At 37.7% G+C, this 17,971-nt stretch overlaps 2 protein-coding genes across 6 annotated transcripts in view; both read right to left on the reverse strand.

The window, feature by feature from the left end:
* The window catches only part of SCAI (suppressor of cancer cell invasion), a 145,432-nt gene extending 141,521 nt beyond the window's left edge, over positions 1 to 3,911 (reverse strand). For 3 of the 5 annotated variants that reach the window (XR_014247770.1, XM_082403271.1, XM_082403272.1), the window contains exon 1: positions 313 to 3,911. Coding sequence is in view for 2 of the 5 variants with exons in the window: in XM_082403271.1 (XP_082259397.1) it covers positions 313 to 590 (278 nt within the window). In the remaining 3 variants the exon portion in view is untranslated. The remainder of the gene's footprint in view (positions 1 to 312) is intronic. The other 2 variants (XM_082403277.1, XM_082403275.1) reach the window with 2 other exon arrangements.
* Positions 3,912 to 5,945: 2,034 nt separating this feature from the next.
* Positions 5,946 to 17,971, reverse strand: part of PPP6C (protein phosphatase 6 catalytic subunit) — a 28,435-nt gene continuing 16,409 nt past the window's right edge. Inside the window, exons 3-7 of the mRNA XM_082403359.1 lie at positions 12,901 to 12,966; positions 11,734 to 11,875; positions 8,064 to 8,143; positions 7,672 to 7,881; positions 5,946 to 6,739 (exon numbers count right to left, since the gene is read on the reverse strand). Of these exons, the coding sequence (XP_082259485.1) occupies positions 6,491 to 6,739; positions 7,672 to 7,881; positions 8,064 to 8,143; positions 11,734 to 11,875; positions 12,901 to 12,966 (747 nt within the window). The 3' untranslated portion in view covers positions 5,946 to 6,490. The remainder of the gene's footprint in view (positions 6,740 to 7,671; positions 7,882 to 8,063; positions 8,144 to 11,733; positions 11,876 to 12,900; positions 12,967 to 17,971) is intronic.

The raw sequence follows: 17,971 nt of genomic DNA on the forward strand, positions 1-17,971 counted from the left end.
CGCCCCTCCAGGCCCCGCGCCCCCCGCATTCCACGGCCCCTCCACCGGGCGCGCGCGCCCTGCCCCTCCCGGCCCAGCGCCCCCAGTCTCACCGCTCGGCGCCCCTTCCCTCACACGCCCCTCTCATCCGGTCTGGAGGATGCGACCGCCGCCCAGCCCGCTCTGCCGCCCCTTGGCGCCCCCCGAATTCCCCGCAGCCCGACCGCCCCTCCAGCCTCGGCGCCCCGAATCCTTCACGGCCCCAAGCTGCTGCCCTGGGCCCGCTCCCGCGCCCCATTCCCAACCCCGACCTCCATTCAGCCCCCGCCCCACCTGGGGCCCAGGCGACTCCGCGGCTGCTGGGGCTGCCGGGCTCCTCTGACCATCCGGCTCCTGCTCCGCCGCGGGAGCTGCTCCGGCGGCCGTAGGGCTCGCTCGGGAAGCTGAGGCGGCGGAGGCTGGAGTAGGCGGAGAGGCGGGCGGAGGGCCTCGCGCCTCTGCCAGGCTTGCTGCAGGGCCCGCCTCCTCCGCGCCTCTCCTCGGCTCCCATTGGCTAGAGCCGTAGTGTGGCCGAAAGCCTGGCGGCCGATTGGACGCTCGGGCCGTCGCATCCCGCCACCTAGAGTTTGGTTGAGACTGCAGGTGGCGGCGGAGGTGCCTTAGAGACTGCTAACACTGCCGGGGAGATCTATACGCCACCGTGCGGTCGAAAGTAAAAACTGCATCTCCGGCGCCAGACACCTGCGGCGGGCAGGTTCTTCTGGCTCTGAGTCCTGCATCCCACACACCTGCTGGCGCCCCTCAACACTGCACCACGCCAGGAGCAACAGCTAAGCGCTGCAATTTCCCAAACTCCTCTGGCAGGTGCGACAGTGAGGTAAGTCTCCAAAATGAGCTTCATTTTGAACCACCTCATATCCGGTCCCTGACTACATCATGCTGAAATGGTTAGAGCTCACAGATTAACACTTCACAGAGGATCCGGCAAGAAAACTATAACAATCTATCAACATAAAGTGTGGTTTAGATGCTCAATCCTCTGCAGAAGAGATCACAAGCTTGGGTGCAGGCTTCCAAGAAAGCAAGAGATTTTAAAAATAAATTACCAAGAAAGGAAAATCAACCCTGCAAACAGAATTGATGCCGTAACCAAAAGCAATGTGCTCGGTTCTCAAATGCCTAAATGGAACTGACCCCTGAATGTGTTGCTAACCGTCCTGTGATACTGCAGATGCTTGTGACTTCTACTCCAGCTAATCAATTTTAAAATAAATTTCCTTGCACTTTTAGTGTTGTTGACAGACCTAAGCATGCAAGACTACCAGCACATAAGCATTATAAATCAGTTACCTTTTCTCTTCTACTTTAACAAGGCCATCCTTGAAAATAAGACATAACTCATTAACATATTAACAAAATTCTTCCTCTAAGGTGGAATCCCCTTCAGTCTTTCTGCAATCCTGTGTAGTTTTCATTTGGTAGATCCTCGGCATCTATTTGGAGCTGGGAGGAGGCATAAAACTTTCTCTTAAGCTACTTCTGTTTTATCAGAATACGCTTTTATGCATCAATAATATGACAGCTTAGAGTTATACACACCATAAGTTTGGGGACAAATCTCTTACTGATCTTCACAAATGGTAAAGACGAGACTATAGTTTTTCATAAAGCCGAATTTATTTGGTGTAAAGGGCTGTCCTTTATTCTGAGATGGCTCTTTTTACATCTTTCCTTCTATAAAATGATGATGATGGTAAACTGTAATGGGACCTTTAAAATGGCATTGACAAGGAAAAAAAAAAGTTGAACATCTGTTGGCTCCCCAAATTAATATTTTACATAATCCCAAGATAACAGAACCATAAATCCCCTCAATACCAACAAACAATATCCACCCTTATAATCACCAAGTCAGAAAAGAGAGAGAACCTCAGAATCATTTGTCAGAGAAGACTAGGGGAGATGTGGTAGGAGGAGTCCTGGTGGGGAGGATCAACTTACTAGGAGACTAATCTTGAATGTCACTCATTATGTTTCTTAAAATATGAATTAAAATCATCTGCTTGGTTTTCAAGGTCTTTCACAATTGGCCAACGCCTCTCTGATACATGGTATTGTCAACAGAACTGCAGCTATTCATTTCTTATGCCTTCCCAAGGAGTACCCTCAAGTTTACCTTCATATCATGTCCAAGTTCTAGTAATCCCTGCTTCTGTGCTTTTACTATATGAAATACATGGCCCATCATTCTAGTATACATTTAATTCACACTTCCTCTTTTAAGCCTTCCCCAATTACTCCAGCTTAACTCAAACATTTCCTTCTCCAAATTTGTTGCACTTACATAAACTACAGTACATCAGCAATTATATATTGCCTTGGGTTATTCTTACTTCCCAACTACACTGAATTTCGGCAAATGATATGTAAGTGGGCCCTCAATAAATGGCAGCTTTGGGCCAGGGACTGGGTATTTTATATGTGCTATTTTTAATCCTGAGATCAACCATGTATGGCATTCTTATTTTAGACACAGAATTTTAAGATTCAGAAAACCCAACTTGCTCAGGGTCACAAAGCTACAATAACCAATATTGCTTAAGATGTACTACTCTAGGATGCCCTAAATGGGTTCACATTCCAGCTCTCTTGTGCAGCCTTGGGCAAGTTACCTATCATCTCTAAGTGTGTTTTCTTGTCTGAAGAAAAAAAAAAAAGGTAATACAGTCATTGAGCCATAGTAGGGGTGACACAAAATAGGGCATGTACAGCATTTAGCTGTGTGCTCAATACAGGTTAGCTGCTATTACTGCCTGGCAGAGCTGGGGTTTTTACCTAGATTGATCCCAAAGCCTATATTCTTTCCACTATTCCATTGCCTCCACAGTCTTTTATAACCCATTCCCATTTATATAAAAAAGCAAAGTGCTGAGAACAGTGGCTGCCCAGGGACTGAGTGGAATATACTTACATAATAATTATTTTTGTTGACACACACACACAAAATTCATAAATTTCACGCATTTTTGAATTAAGAAAACATTTGAATGATCCAAGCCAGCATAAGCTTACCATCATGAGGGTAAGAAAGGCACATATTCACCAAGTGATTAACAAGGAAATAGAAAACTAGTAAGAGGGGAATAAGGTCCTTCTCCAAGCATCTACTGTGTTTGGTTTCATGCTAGAGGACTTTCCAAATGCTTCTTTTTGGTGTTTTACTACTGTATATTTCATCAGCATGACTGCACAGTTTAAATACACAATTGAAAGAGTTGTGATGATCTCATGAAGCTGGGTTCTGGGCACTGGATCCAGGACGTAACAATGAATATTGTCTTTAAAGAACTGGAACACTGAAGAGTCAAATGCAGAACAAGAAAAGTTTCACTTCTGTTTACTAGTCAAGCAACTAAGTGAAGGAATAAGCATTTTTTAATTTTTAAATTGTGTTATATAAAATGCTAACTTCTTGTCGGGACAGACTGCATTAGATAAAATTTTTTGACAAACTTCCTATAATCTTTTTATTAATTTACACTGAGAGAATATAGCACCTTTCATCCAAAGAACTGAAGGTGCTTTACAAACATTAGCATTTAGAAAACAAGTACATTTAAAAATCTGGACTCTTGCTGTTAAATCTCTTCGACTCCAGATACACAAATTTTTTGGAGGCTGATGGAAAGCAATTCTGTTTCTGACAATGAAAGAGGCTCAGAAAGAGTTCGGATTTGTTTTCACAGTACAGGCATTTTCCAAAACCTGGTGCTGGGCTTACAAAGCAAAAACACACAAATCTTAATGCAAAGAACAATATTTCAAAAGTGAAACACAGGGTTTAAGACATCAAAATCTTCCAACAGTTCTAGGCATCCGGACAGAGTAGGAGCTGATGCAGGTTGCATATTAAAGATGTGCTCTTGATCCAGGCTTTTTAGGGTCACACCCAAATGAACACATTTAGAGTGGTGAGATTTTTTTCAGGAAAAAGCATTAACCTAGGAAAAGCTGGCCAAGAGCATATCAGGAAAATGAGGAAAGGGGAGTAATTGGCAATTAAAAGTAGACAGTTCTCACTAGAGCCTAGGACATTTTATTAGAAACCAAGTATATCATAGGCAAATAAAAATGGTTATTACCCCCATTAATACAACATAAGGGATTTTACATTCAGCCTAGATACAGGGAATAACAGAGCCTCCTGCCTACAAATCTATGACTTGCAAGTATTTTCCACCACATGATTACTCTATATAGTACATAGCCCTTATTTATCAGAGGGATCCAAATATTCCTTTTAGGCTTACAGAGTCCAATACATTCACTCTCTCTTCCCTTTACATGTCTAACAGTAAAAACTTTTTTTTCATGCAAAAAGCCATTATTCAGTTGAAGAGAAAAAAATCAGGCAAAACAGAGATGGCAATTAAGGAATGGACAGAATATTATTGGCACATGCCCAACTAGTGACAAACAAATGCAGTACACCATGACTTAAAAATAAAAGTCACATTACACGGGTAACTAAAACAACTACATCAATCTAAGCTAAGGAGTGTCAAATGGGAAGGAAGGGCTGAGGGTTACCAATTTTATTGGTACAACTTAAAAGCAGAAGAGAGAAAGCACTTAAATACAATTTATGGTAACAGAAAAAAAATACTGCAGAAAGCTGTTCCAAGACCACACCAAGTTGTCTGCATCATTAATTTCCAGTGTTTCACAATCAGTAAAATACACAGCTACATATCCCTGTAAGATAAAAATACCTTTCCCCCTGAATTACACTGGGGTCAGGGCAGTAAAACAAAGCTACTGACCCAACAGTTCAAGTGTGTGCAGCAAACGTCTTAACCACTTCTTTCTTACAGCTATACAATTAAAAACTACACAAGGAGCTGTGTGGTTGGGGGAAAAAATCAAAACAGTATTGTGCTCGCTTAATAAAAGAAAAGCCCTGATGAAAAATTATGTGCCAAGAAGCTTAGACTATAAAGATTTTTATTGCATTTTTAGGTAACCTGGAAGTTCTTATCCTGAAGGGGGACAGTTGGTTTTCAAAACTACCTGAACAGATGCTAAAGTGCTTTATTAATTGGCTGGCTTCACAAAGATTTCCTGGAATGACAAAAATTAATTATAGTAGTAAAGGGATACCAACTATTTCATAATATGGTTAATTCCAGCATCATTTATGACCATAGTCATAAGAGACACTGGAACACTTGTCCTTATTAAGTGGACAGTTGCATATCAAGAACTGATCATCACAACCCTTTGGATATTCAAATTACTTACACAAAGCCGAAACATAGTATCACAGACCTTTACAAAAAAGGACAATCTGGTTTTTTCTACACTTTTAAAAATCTGCTTCAGATTACAGTTCACAAGTACAAGAGTCCTGACTTTTCAACCTTTCCAGTTGCAGTTAAAAAATGAACACTTTCTAAAAGTTAAGGTCAAGTGTTACAGTAAGAATGATTCCTATTGAAAAGTACATATATTTTACTTAATGATACTCATGATAGATTGTAAACTGGATTGATCACATTCTACTCAACTGGTATCAAGTGAACACATCAGCATTACAAGTATTAAATGTTCTTCTATTACTAGAGAGGATATAAACCAAAACATTAATATGGCAGTTATTTCTTTAGGCACAGTTTAGTGATTTTTTTTTTTTAAATATATAGTATGGAATTTCAGTTGAGGTTTTAAACTTAATAACCAAAGGGTCAAGAACTCTGATTAGGAAAAAAGAAAAAAAGAATAACTTTAAGCTAACAATGTACACTGTTTAAAATTTCTAACACTTTAACCTATCTGGGTTTTATTTAAGATTACTTTATTAAAAAATACAAGGAATCTGAAAAAAGATCAATACAATTATCTTAATGTACAAAGTCATAAGCTGTAGCAGTTTTTAAACTAAAATTTAAAAACACAACAAGGAGGGCAGCCCTTTAGACCAATTTATTTTATATCCATTTAAAATATCATCCAACAAAGGACAATGAAGTTTACAGCTGGGACAGGTATACATAACTCGAGGCATTTGCAGTCCATCGTGCCCACTGAATAACAACTTTGCTGCTGAAATTTCTTAAAACTTACCGAACTAAAACAAAAGACTGAATAATACAAAAAGAGGAGTATTTCAGTGTCTGTTCTGTCAATTGGCTTTTTTAAAAAAGGAAACATCCTGTTTCCCCTAGACCAGTAAATAAGCAAGAGCTACATGCAGCAGTTTGAGTATTAAGACATTTCTCAAGTCTTCTCAAATGAGTCCAAGGCGGGGGTGGGACGGGGGAGAAAACTGATAGAAAAACATTGCTATAGACACCATAACAAACAATAAATTTAGATAATTTAAAATTAAAAAAAAAGGCAAGAGGCAGCATTTCAGCAGCAAAGTGCTCAATAAAAAGTATATTGTAGAGGGTAATACACGAAAGTTGGGGTAAGAGGACAGAAAAATGGGTCAGCAGGATGGGCGAAGGCCTCAAAGGAAATACGGCGTCGTTGTCCTGGGAGGAATAACACGTTCTGAATCTGGAACTGCCCGGAATAACTTTGGTTCTCTTGTATTTACATCTTTGAAGACCATGATCGAAGCAATATTTCCACAACGATAACAGTAATTAGGAGCAGACCATACTGTTACCAGCTTCTCATCAAACATAAATTTATAGCCTTCATGCACTAGTTGGTGTGCTCTGCAGATGAGTTTTAAGTTGTTGATATGAACAAACTGCAATTTAGAAAGGTTTTGTTAAGTATCCAGCACATTTAAAAAAAAATCAACCTACATATATAAGAAAATAAGCGTTTAAATAAAGTATAAATCCTGTAATTACTAAAGCTCTAATGATTATAGAATCCATTCTACAGTTATCCCCACTAATTTCCATAAGTTATAGAGTCACTTTGGCCTCAGTTATAGAAATCATAGTAACATAATTAGTTAGAAGTTTCTGAAAGAAAAGCATTCTGTAAGTGCTATCAGATATGAAACAAAGTTTTTATGGTTTAATAATAAATATATTACTATCAATATCTATCATTTACTGAGGCTTTAGTATGGTTCTTACAAAATTCTGAAAGAGATTTATTATCCTTCTCTTGAAACTTCAGGAACCAGAGGCTCAGACAGGATAAATCTAGCTCTCTGACTTCATTATGCTGGATTACTTCACCCTGCAGTGTGTGTGTATGTGTAAGTGTGTGTGTATATATATTTTTAACTGAAAGTAGTTAACCTCAAAAATATTGCTTATTCACAATAAATACATATGTCAAATCATTATGTTGTATACATAAAACTAATACAATGTTATATGTCAATTATATCTGAATTAAAAATATATATACAAAGAAATATATACATTAAAAAGTTGCCTATCTTGCCCTTGTTATCTCATTACTTAATTGCAATGTTTGAAAGAAAAGGAACATTTATTTTACGCATAGTACCAATGGATGCTAAAGGAGGTGCTTTTATTACGTGATCTCACTTAACCATTAAGGAAAGACATACACGATAAACTAGACAAGAAATCTGATATCCATAGCCACCACAGTTTGAGTAAACTAGACTAGAAGTTTGGTATCTATAGCCACCATAGTTCTTTATGTAGTCCATTAGCAACCAACAAACCACTTTTCCAAAAATGCTGGCTTTACCTCATTTGTGACCTTTGCACCAAAAAGCCAACCTGCTCCTCGGGGACTGATTGCCCAAGTATCCACATCTTCAGGATCCGACCAAACCAGATCACAAAATGCTCCTTTATGAGGAATTTCCTGATTCCGTTCAATGGTTCGAATTTGATCCAGTGTTTTGATATCAGGAGATAAACCACCATGAACACACAAAATCTGCTCATCTATTAACTAGCAAAAAAGGAAAACAAAGAGTTGAACATATAGTAATAAACTCAGTTGTATATCTAAATTCATCAGTGAGTGCCAATGATATCAATATAATTGAAATGGCTATTAGATAAAAATATGCAAAGTGTTACTGGCAGGAAAACACTTGAGCTTTTTTTTAAAAAAGATTTACATAAACTTACAGCTGCTACTGTGAGCATGTCAAAAACTTTGGTACAGTATCTCCAGGCATTAGCGTTTCCGTATTTGGTTTGGCACTCATCTATGAGAGAAACAAAGAGTTCTCATTAATGAAGTTCTGAATCTGCTGATAAAACTAAGGAATACAGGGGAGTTCCCTGGCGGTCCAGTGGTTAGGACTCAGCGCTTTTAACTGCCGTGGCCCGGGTTCAATCCCTGGTCAGGGAACTAAGATCCTGCAAGCCATGAGGTGTGGCCAAAAAATAAATAAATAAAATAAGTAAAGAATACAACTAATACTAGGACAACAGAAATTTGCTTAAACTAGGATGGCAAGTTATGATACATAGTTAGCCCTAGTAGGTCCTCCATGTAGAACCAGAAGGAGACTAGTGTCTAACTAGTCTAAGAATGTGGTCCTGCTTTTCATTCCAGAAGTGGCTCTAAGAACCAGCTGAAATTATTAGTCAAAATGCTATAATCAAGTAGAGCTAAATATTAATTTCACATAACCCAAAGCAAAAGCTTTTGTCTTACTATTAATACCGGGGGGGATTTCCTGGCGGTCCGGTGGTTGGGACTCCAAGCTTTCACTGCTGAGGAAGCAGGTTCCATCCCTGGTTGGGGAAGTGGGGCTCCGCAGGCCAAATAAATAAATAAATAAACTTAAAGAAAAAACAAAACTGGGCAATTCTATCAAACAGAGTAATGTATTTAAGGTGACTACCTTATTCTAGCAGGATAATTAAAGGAGCATGGATAATTCCCATTTCAACATTTTTCAGGCCTAGGTTGCCCCTTCTGAGATTTTCTGTAAATTGTGCAACTACATACTGGAGTTCCAGTAAGTACCCCTGTAGTCATCACTAAGGACAAACTGCCAATCAGTTCTTACATATTCTCAGCTGAACATTCCCTCTGCTGTCTACAACAGTTAATAGGGTACATTATCTCTTCTCTCAGTTAATACCATGGAAGTTCTGCTCTTTGGCTTCTTCCTTAATTTCGGAAAAAAATGGACGCATCACTGATTGCCCTAAGTACAGCTGAAAATGATACAGGATATAAGACTGTGGGGTATGGTCAATCCTCATAATTTTCTAAATTGTATCTCTACGTGAGGCAGGGTCCTTATTGTAAACGTCTCATGAGACAGCTCTAACGTTGAGCTCAGTTTACCAGTAGGAATCTTGTAAATTTTTCACCTTAACATGTAAGCAAAGCACTTGGTTCATAATAACTGCTAACCATATGTTTATCAGTGTGAACGGAAGGCCCAATATAATAGCTATATATAGACATTTTTACTACTTTAAAATCAATGTTAAGTTCCATGATGACTAAAACTGTCTCCCTCCTGAGGAGCAGATGGGCTTGCTCTTATCAAACAAAACCATAGATGAACACTAGAGCATAGCTGGGGATGAAAAAAAATCAATACTAGATGTTGTGCTGTTGTCATGTTCTTCGGTCAAGGCATCTTGATTAAAATGTCCTCCTTCCTCTCCCCCTTTTATCTCTTTTGCCCTACACTGATAACGTTGGTCAAATTCTGGGGTGTAATTATATATGTAACATTAATCTTACACAGTTGGAGCCAGTTGCTTTCACTGAGCTAACACCACATAATGTATTATCCAAAATACTGATTATTTTGCAAAAGAATCAAACACTTTTTATTCCAAATGATATTTGGCATTTTGTGAATGAAAATCTGAAGTAACTTGTAAAAAGGAGATAAATATTAGCCATCCAACTTTTCAATTCCTATTAACAGTTATATCAACAATAAATTGTCAGGAAGTTCCCTGGTGGCCTAGTGGTTAGGATTTGGGGCTTTCACTGCTGTGGCCCGGGTTCAATCCCTGGTCGGGGAACTGAGATCCCACAAGACACACGGTGCAGCCAAAAATAAATAAATAAATAAATAGATAACAATATGTTGTCAAAATTTCTCAATTTAATAATTGATTTAACGGCTGACAAAATCAGGAGTAAGAGAGTTCAGCTTATCTTTATAATGACAGAAGATAATTCAAAATATAAAGTCTAAAAACTAAAGGGTTATGAGATTAATATTTTCAAATCTCTCAATATCTGCCTTAATTGTGCTCAAGGAAAATTCTTATTAATAATCTCAACAGGGCTTCCCTGGTGGCGCAGTGGTTAAGAATCCGTCTGCCAATGCAGGGGACACAGGTTCGAGCCCTGGTCCAGGAGGATCCCACATGCCGCGGAACAACTAAGCCCGGGCGCCACAACTACTGAGCCTGCGCTCTAGAGCCCACGAGCCACAACTACTGAAGCCCACGTGCCTAGAGCCTGTGCTCCGCAACAAGAAGTCACTGCAATGAGAAGCCCGCACACGGCAACGAAGAGTAGCCCTCGCTCGCCACAACTAGAGAAAGTCCGCGCACAGCAACGAAGACCCAATACAGCCAAAAATAAATAGATAGATAGATAGATAGATAATAATAATAATCTCTACAGTTCTATCTACCTCCTTCAAAGAGCTTCCTAACCTCATTTTGAAAAACTTTCAACCATATAAAAATTTTATAGAAGTAGCTATTTTGCTTTTAATGGCTGCATTCTGGTTATGACCTGAGGTCCTAGTATTCTCTGGAGAAAGCACACAGATTTACAGTACATCCATACAGTATAATACAGTGCAGCTATAAAATAACATCAATGAAGTGAAAAGGCTGGTCACAATATTAAAAAACAAGTATGATCCCATTTTAGCTTGGGGTGTGTGCACACACATATGTATAAACACACACACACATATATATATATAGACTAGGCTCTCAAACTGAGTGTGCAAAACATTCCCTTTCAGCAGATTCTAAGGTCCCACCCCAAAAGTGGCGCCTAGCAATCTACATTTTTAACAAGCATCCCAAATGATTCCAGTGAGATAAACTGAGGACTACACTTTGAGGCACTGATCTAGAAAGACATACACCAAAAAGTTAAAAATGGTTCTCTCAGGGCTTCCCTGGTGGCGCAGTGGTTGAGAGTCCGCCTGCTAGTGCAGGGGACGCGGGTTCGAGCCCTGGTCTGGGAGGATCCCGCATGCCGCGGAGCAGCTGGGCCCGTGGGCCACAGTTGCTGGGCCTGCGTGTCTGGAGCCTGTGCTCCGCGGCGGGAGGGGCCACGATGGTGAGGGGCCCGCGCGCCGGGGTGGGGAGTGGCCCCCGCTCGCCACAACTGGGGGGGGCCCTCGCACAGAGACGAGGACCCAATACAGCCATAAATAAATAAATAAATAAAAATTAAAAAAAAAAAAAGGTTCTCTCAGACTACTATGTATAAAATAATAAGCTACAAGGATATACTGTACAACACAGGGAATATAGCTAATATTTTATAATAACTTTAAAAGGAGTATAATCTGTAAAAATACTGAATCACTACGTTGTACATCTGAAACTAATATTGTAAATCAACTATACTTCAATTAAAAAAAAAGAATGGTTCTCTCTACATATCAATAGTCAGATTTTCAACTGATTGAGGGAAGAAAAGGAGTTAAAGGTGAGAAAGTGGAAAAAGATTATCTGTATTTTCTAATTTTACTATGAAAAGCACATGTATGACTTGTGTGGCTTTCTTTCCCAAAGAGGAAGGTAAATCAATATTCAGAATCAGAGAAATAGAAGGTCTTACCATAAAATCCATACACCTGTGTAATCTGTCTACTCTCATGATTTCCTCGCAAAAGTGTAATACGATCAGGCCATTTAGCCTTTAGTGCAAGAAGGTAAGTGAAGGTCTCCAAACTATAGTAACCTCTGTCTACAAAATCACCCTGTAAAGTAAAAATTTACAGTTACAAACAATACAATAGCAACAATATTTTTTAAAAATTATACCAAAGGGCACAAACTCAGAGACACAGCCCAAAATAACAAAAATGAAGAGTTACACATTGAATTATTTGGAAATTGGGTTTTAACAAAAAATTCAAATGGAAATAAATAAGCTGTTCCTACTAAATGTTTGTGCTAGTCTTATGCTACAGGAGCCTACAGGAACCTGCTATGCAATTCTCTCAAGGATTTTCCCTGCAAAACCACCATTTTTTCAATTCTCTGTTACCTACATTAATAAATGTTTCTAAAAGATCATGTGTGAATCAAAAAACTTTAAATGAATTTCAAAAATCTTTTTAACTGTATCAAAAGAGCTGTCAACTTGAAGAAAATAGTTTTTTTGTAAAAGCAATTACCATAATTATAACAGTATTCTACATTTAGCTTTGTATTTAACAACTGCATATGAGGATATACTATTTACACTTCCCATTTATGTTTTACTTGGGCCAATATTAGACCAATAGGAAAACAGCTAAAAGATTAGAAAAGTGACCCAGAAATTTTCAGAAGGAAGGAAAATAACGGAAGGGCTCAGAAAAAATTCAACGGTAACATTATATTACAAAAAGAAAGTAAGCAAATATCTACCTTAACAGCAAATGTGTATATGTGTATATCAATCAATCCACAGATTAATAACAGATGAAAATGAATGCTCAAAAAAATCTGATAAAATAACAGTAAACTGAAGATTTATGCCTTAAACCTGTGGTTCTGGGCTATTTTTCTGCCTAACCATTACTGAGGGCTACAACCCAGTCCTGTGTATACAGCAGTTTACAAAAGCAATTATTCTCAACTAGAGGACACAGCAAAATGTAGAAAAGTATAGAATCACCTTTTCATATATTTAAATAGTGATTGTCACATGGCAACGAAATTATTATATAATTTACATGTAGTAAGTCAGATCCCTTCCATTTAAAATAAGTACTTGATATCACTGGTGTTTACATACCATAAATATGTAGTTTGTGTCAGGAACCTGACCTCCAGTTCTGAATAGTTCACAAAGGTCATAAAACTATAAAAGAAAGGCAATATATGCTGATTACAAATTCCTGTGAAGGAGTAAAATAATAAAACTGAGGCCAAACTGTGTAAAGAAGCAGTTAATTAAGAGGACTTCAAATATTTACATTTATACAAAGAAATAAAGTGCAAACTAAACTGCCAAGCACACAGCTCCCAAGCCTTAAAAAAAAAAAAAGCACTAAAATGAAGCTCAGTTATCACTAAAGTCATTCCTAAGTCATTAATGTTATAGGCAACCCCCTTTCAAATTTCTTTCATATTTCTCCCATCTATCACTTGAGAATTTGAAATCATTTATCAGTTACCTGTCAATAAGCTAACCCAATCACCTTGCCCCACCTTCAGCATCTATCTTAAAGAGACAAAAGATAAGGAAACAAGTGGATAAGAATTTCTTTTGAAGAATGAATTTACATGACACTTCGTAGTTTCACATAATCAACCTACCTTCTTACACTCTACTTTGGAAGATGTGTACCCTCAGCTTCTACAGCTGTGGAGAATCTTCTCAATAATCAGTAAAAAAAGAATAGTATATTTCATCATATTCTACTTGACTGAAAATTTAACTGACAAAAATGTGCGTTTGATAACTTCAGTCAACTCGATTATCCTAATCCTACTTCCTAAAGAAAAGTCACAGTTTTTCTGAAAAAGGATTTTAGATTAAAGGAACTATAATATACCATACCAACTACAACCAATAATTTCCTTCACATCTATCTTTCACACTTGAAAGTAGTATTACTACTTAAATTTCTAACACTTAAAACAGTACAGAAATCTTAGTTATAGTGAACAAAACTGAAATTTAAAGATTAACTACTGAAATAAAGTACTACCCTTTGTAGCAATGTTTCATAAGTCTGAAAAGTTGTCACTTGCTTAAAAAAAAAAACTTTAGAAAGTTTAAAATAAAATTTTCCTATCTTCTTAAAATTAGCAAGCAAACAAATGAAACAAATTCAGTCTCAGTCAACTGGTAGACTATTATTTGTTCAAAATATATGCTGTCCATTTCTACTAAGTGGAATCCCTTCCTTTGAAGGAATATACTTCTCACTTCCCACCGCACAGATATATATATGATGTGTGTATGTATATCATATATCATATATGTATAAATACAATCACACACAATATGAGCAGTAAAAAATAAGTATATATATCTAAATACACTTTCAGTGTATATATATACACATATACATATATGTGTTTGTGTTACTTTGGCCTAGTAACTCCACTCCTGTGACTATAACCTAAAGGCAAAAAAAAAAAAAGCTGTATAACATAAAGAAAATGCATCATAGCATCATTTCTAATAACAGAAGAAACAACCTTCGTGACTAACATAAGGGAATATTAATAAAGTATGATCTACTAATTCAAAGACCTGGACCTTAGGCAGTCATAAATAATGATTATAATGGAAACTATGTAGCAAAGTGGGAAAATGACTAGGGAAAAGAATGGAACACAAAACTATACCTCTAATATAACTATACAATTTTGTTATGTAAAAATTGAGTATGTACACACTCAAAGTCAGGAAGGAAACATTAAAAAGTTTTATGAAACAATTGCTTCTATAAAAGTGTGGTGAAAGAGTGAGTGTCCTTAGACTTTACTACTGATGTCTGTAGAAACACATTCTTGAATAAAAGCTTTGTAAGTTTCCATTTAACTTATATATATTTAATGGATGATCAAAAATTCTGCTTTGGGGACCCATAGTTCCTACTCCAAATTGGTAGTGTTTTCCAAAATTCTTTAATATAATAAATATTTACTGAAAACATATGCAGACAATTAACCTTGTCATACATTACTGGAAGCCCATCTCATTATTTCACAAATAATTTCTACCATCTATTGTATGTTTTTCATATCACACACACTCTGTAAATGTTCTCATTTTAAAACAAAACCAATCCCGAGAAGTGGATTTTATTCCATTGTTAGAGGCAAGGAAATAGTTGGCTAACTCAGCAGTTTTTAAATTTTCTGGTTTCAGGACCCACTCATAGTCTTAAAAATTACAGGTCTCCAAAAAGCTTTTGTTTATACGTTATATGAATCAGTATTAACCATATTAGAAATTTAAAGTGTAACACATACCTTCATACAGGTATGTGTTACAAAAGGGAGGAGAATTTTAATAACCTTTAGAGATAATGGTGCATATTCTTCTTTTAATACATCAAAACTTGACAACTGGTCTCTTCTCAAACTCTGTTAGATAAGTTGGTCTAACACTTTGAATGGGTAACACACTAGTTATTTGGAAAATGGAAATGACATTTCTTTATGTATCATCAAAAAAATATTTGTTAAATCATCAAAAAAATATTTGTTAATTTCATCACTCACCTCATCAGAAAAGTCTTTTAAGTATCAGAAGCTAGTAGCCTCATGGTGGTAAACTCAAATTTTCTAAAATTCCAATATTTCACTTGAAAACTCAAATTCTGTCATCAGCAACAAATAACGTCAATTGTTTTCCTTGAAGTGACTGGCTCACTTCGTTCACTTTTGCAAAACAGTTGCCAAATACCCGTAGTTTGTCATTCATTCTCTCAAGTAAAAACAGCGTTCCATTAAAAAAAAGAGGCTATTTCAGCAGGAGATGCAAAGAACTGCACAAGTACTTTTCTTTTGAGCAAACCATTTTTCTTTGATATGCAGTAGATGTGCTTTATGCGTACTTCCTATTTCATCACAGGGACTACTCAAAAGATGTATCTACCGAGGGGTTAAGAGTGCCAATTAATATTACTGCTTCATCAAGGACATTCTTAAGTGATACTGGCATTTTATTTTACTGTACATGCATGCATGCTGGTGAAGAATACAATGACAACCAGCATAGGCTGGTGACACTCCCTTGATTCATGCTGAGGCACCAACAGTTTTACCCTCAGTTGATTTTGTGCCATCTTATAGACCTTCAAGGGTCCACAGGCTGTATTTAAAGAACTGAAGAGCTAGCTGAAATGGCTTCTTAAACAGCTGTTATGTACCCAAGCAGGACTTAACTTAAACCAAGCTCTGTCTGACACTGAAGTCTACAATCTCCTCACTAGATTATGCTGTTTCAATGCTTCTCAGCAACTGTATGCTTGTCAACATTTCTTATGAGTTTATTTATACTCATAAACCAATCCTGCAATTCCAAAACTGGCCCAAGGGGAAGACAACTGTACAAGTCCCAAAAGATACACCTTACATTTGACTAGTCTGCAGACATTTAGAAGCTCCTCAAGTCCCATGCTTTTGATGAGCAATTGTTTTAAAGGGTCAAGTACAAGAGAAACATGGCTCAATTTGGTGGTAGTCTTAAAATAACATGGGCTGGGAGTTTCCTGGGGGCCTAGTGGTTAGGATTCCAGGCTTGCACTGATGTGGCCCAGGTTCAATCCCTGGTCAGGGAAGTGAGATCCCACCAGCCGTGCAGCCAATAAATAAATAAATAAATAACATGGGCTATCGGGCACCCAAATGAGTTTCAAATCTCAGCTCTGTCCCTTAGTAGCTGTGCGAATTTGGGTTAATTCCTCAATCTTTCAACTCAGTTTCCTTCTCTACAAAATGATCCTACCTCATAGGAACCTTAAAAAAAAAAATTGACATGCAATATGTGAAAAATTACATTATTAACCTCAAAACACAAGATAAATGAAAGCAAGAATTGTACATTTGACTGAAGGTATATATATCAGTAGACGTGCAAATTTATTATCTGAATTAATTTTAGCAGTTTGAAGTTGTCTCTAACTTCCTGACCTCTGATTATGACTATAATTCATATTATTGAAAAGTCTTGGGGAATTCCCTGGCAGTTCAGTAGTTAGGACTCTGCACTTTCACTGCCAAGGGCACAGGTTCGATCCCTGGTCGGGAACTAAGATCCCACAAGCCTCATGCTGCGGCCAATAAAAAACCTTGATAACACAGGTAACCCCTCAATTTTAATATTATAATCAAGGGAAAGCATTACTTGGTTTATTCCAGCTTTTAGAAATATGTTAAGGCACTGTTTATATTAATATCCTTTATGTTAGCAAAATACAAATATTTATTATACTTTTGGAGAGAAGTTACATGGAAATTAAGAAGAACTCCTAAGGTCTACTTTAGAGAACTAGAATTTTAACAGATTAAATATGACATAGTGGGGGCCTCTAATTAGAAGCTGATAACATGCAGATGTCATTTATTATAACCTCACACATCCAGAGAACAGACTGAAAAACCAAAAAGAAAAGAGCTAAGTAGTCAAAATAGAACTTTACGGGACTTCCCTGCTGGTCCAGTGACTGAGAGTCCGCCTTCCAGTGCAGGGGACGCGAGTTCGATCCCTGGTCGGGGAACTAAGATCCCACATGCCACGGGGCAACTAAGCCTGCATGCCGCAACTACTGAGCCTGCGCGTTCTAGAGCCCTAGTGCCGCAACTAGAGAGAAGCCGGCAACAAGGGCCTGCGCGCTGCAACGGAGACCCAAGGCAGCCAAATTAAAAGAATAAAAAATAGAACTTTACTCATGGAGCAGCCCTCAATCACAACCAAGCTACACACATTTCTGCTCCTTTAGGCAGTCATAGTTAAGGTCCTGTAGGAATTCATAAATACTATGTTGTTCACAAATATTATGTCTTATAGCCCCAACTCCATCGCATGCACAGAGCAGGCTATCAGTGCTCTGTTCAGCTTTCATTTCCCAGTAAAAAAGAAAAAACTACAAATACACAGTTTTCTAACTAGGCTAAACGCTGACAGTAAGAGTCTAAAGATAAGGTGTACCCCTCCTGTCAATGCTCTGAAACTCTTAAAAACAAACACATAAAACCCCAGCAGATGAAAAAATGAACTGTCTTTCTCATCCCATTCTAGCACTGACTTGCTGTAAAATCATGCACCAATAATTTTATCTTTCTGAACTGCTGCTATTCTCATTCCCACTAAGGAAATGATAAATTTTCAATAAAATATGACA

The sequence above is a fragment of the Balaenoptera borealis genome (assembly GCF_965194805.1).
Source record: "Balaenoptera borealis genome assembly, chromosome: 8".
NCBI classification, from domain to species: Eukaryota; Metazoa; Chordata; class Mammalia; order Artiodactyla; family Balaenopteridae; genus Balaenoptera; species Balaenoptera borealis.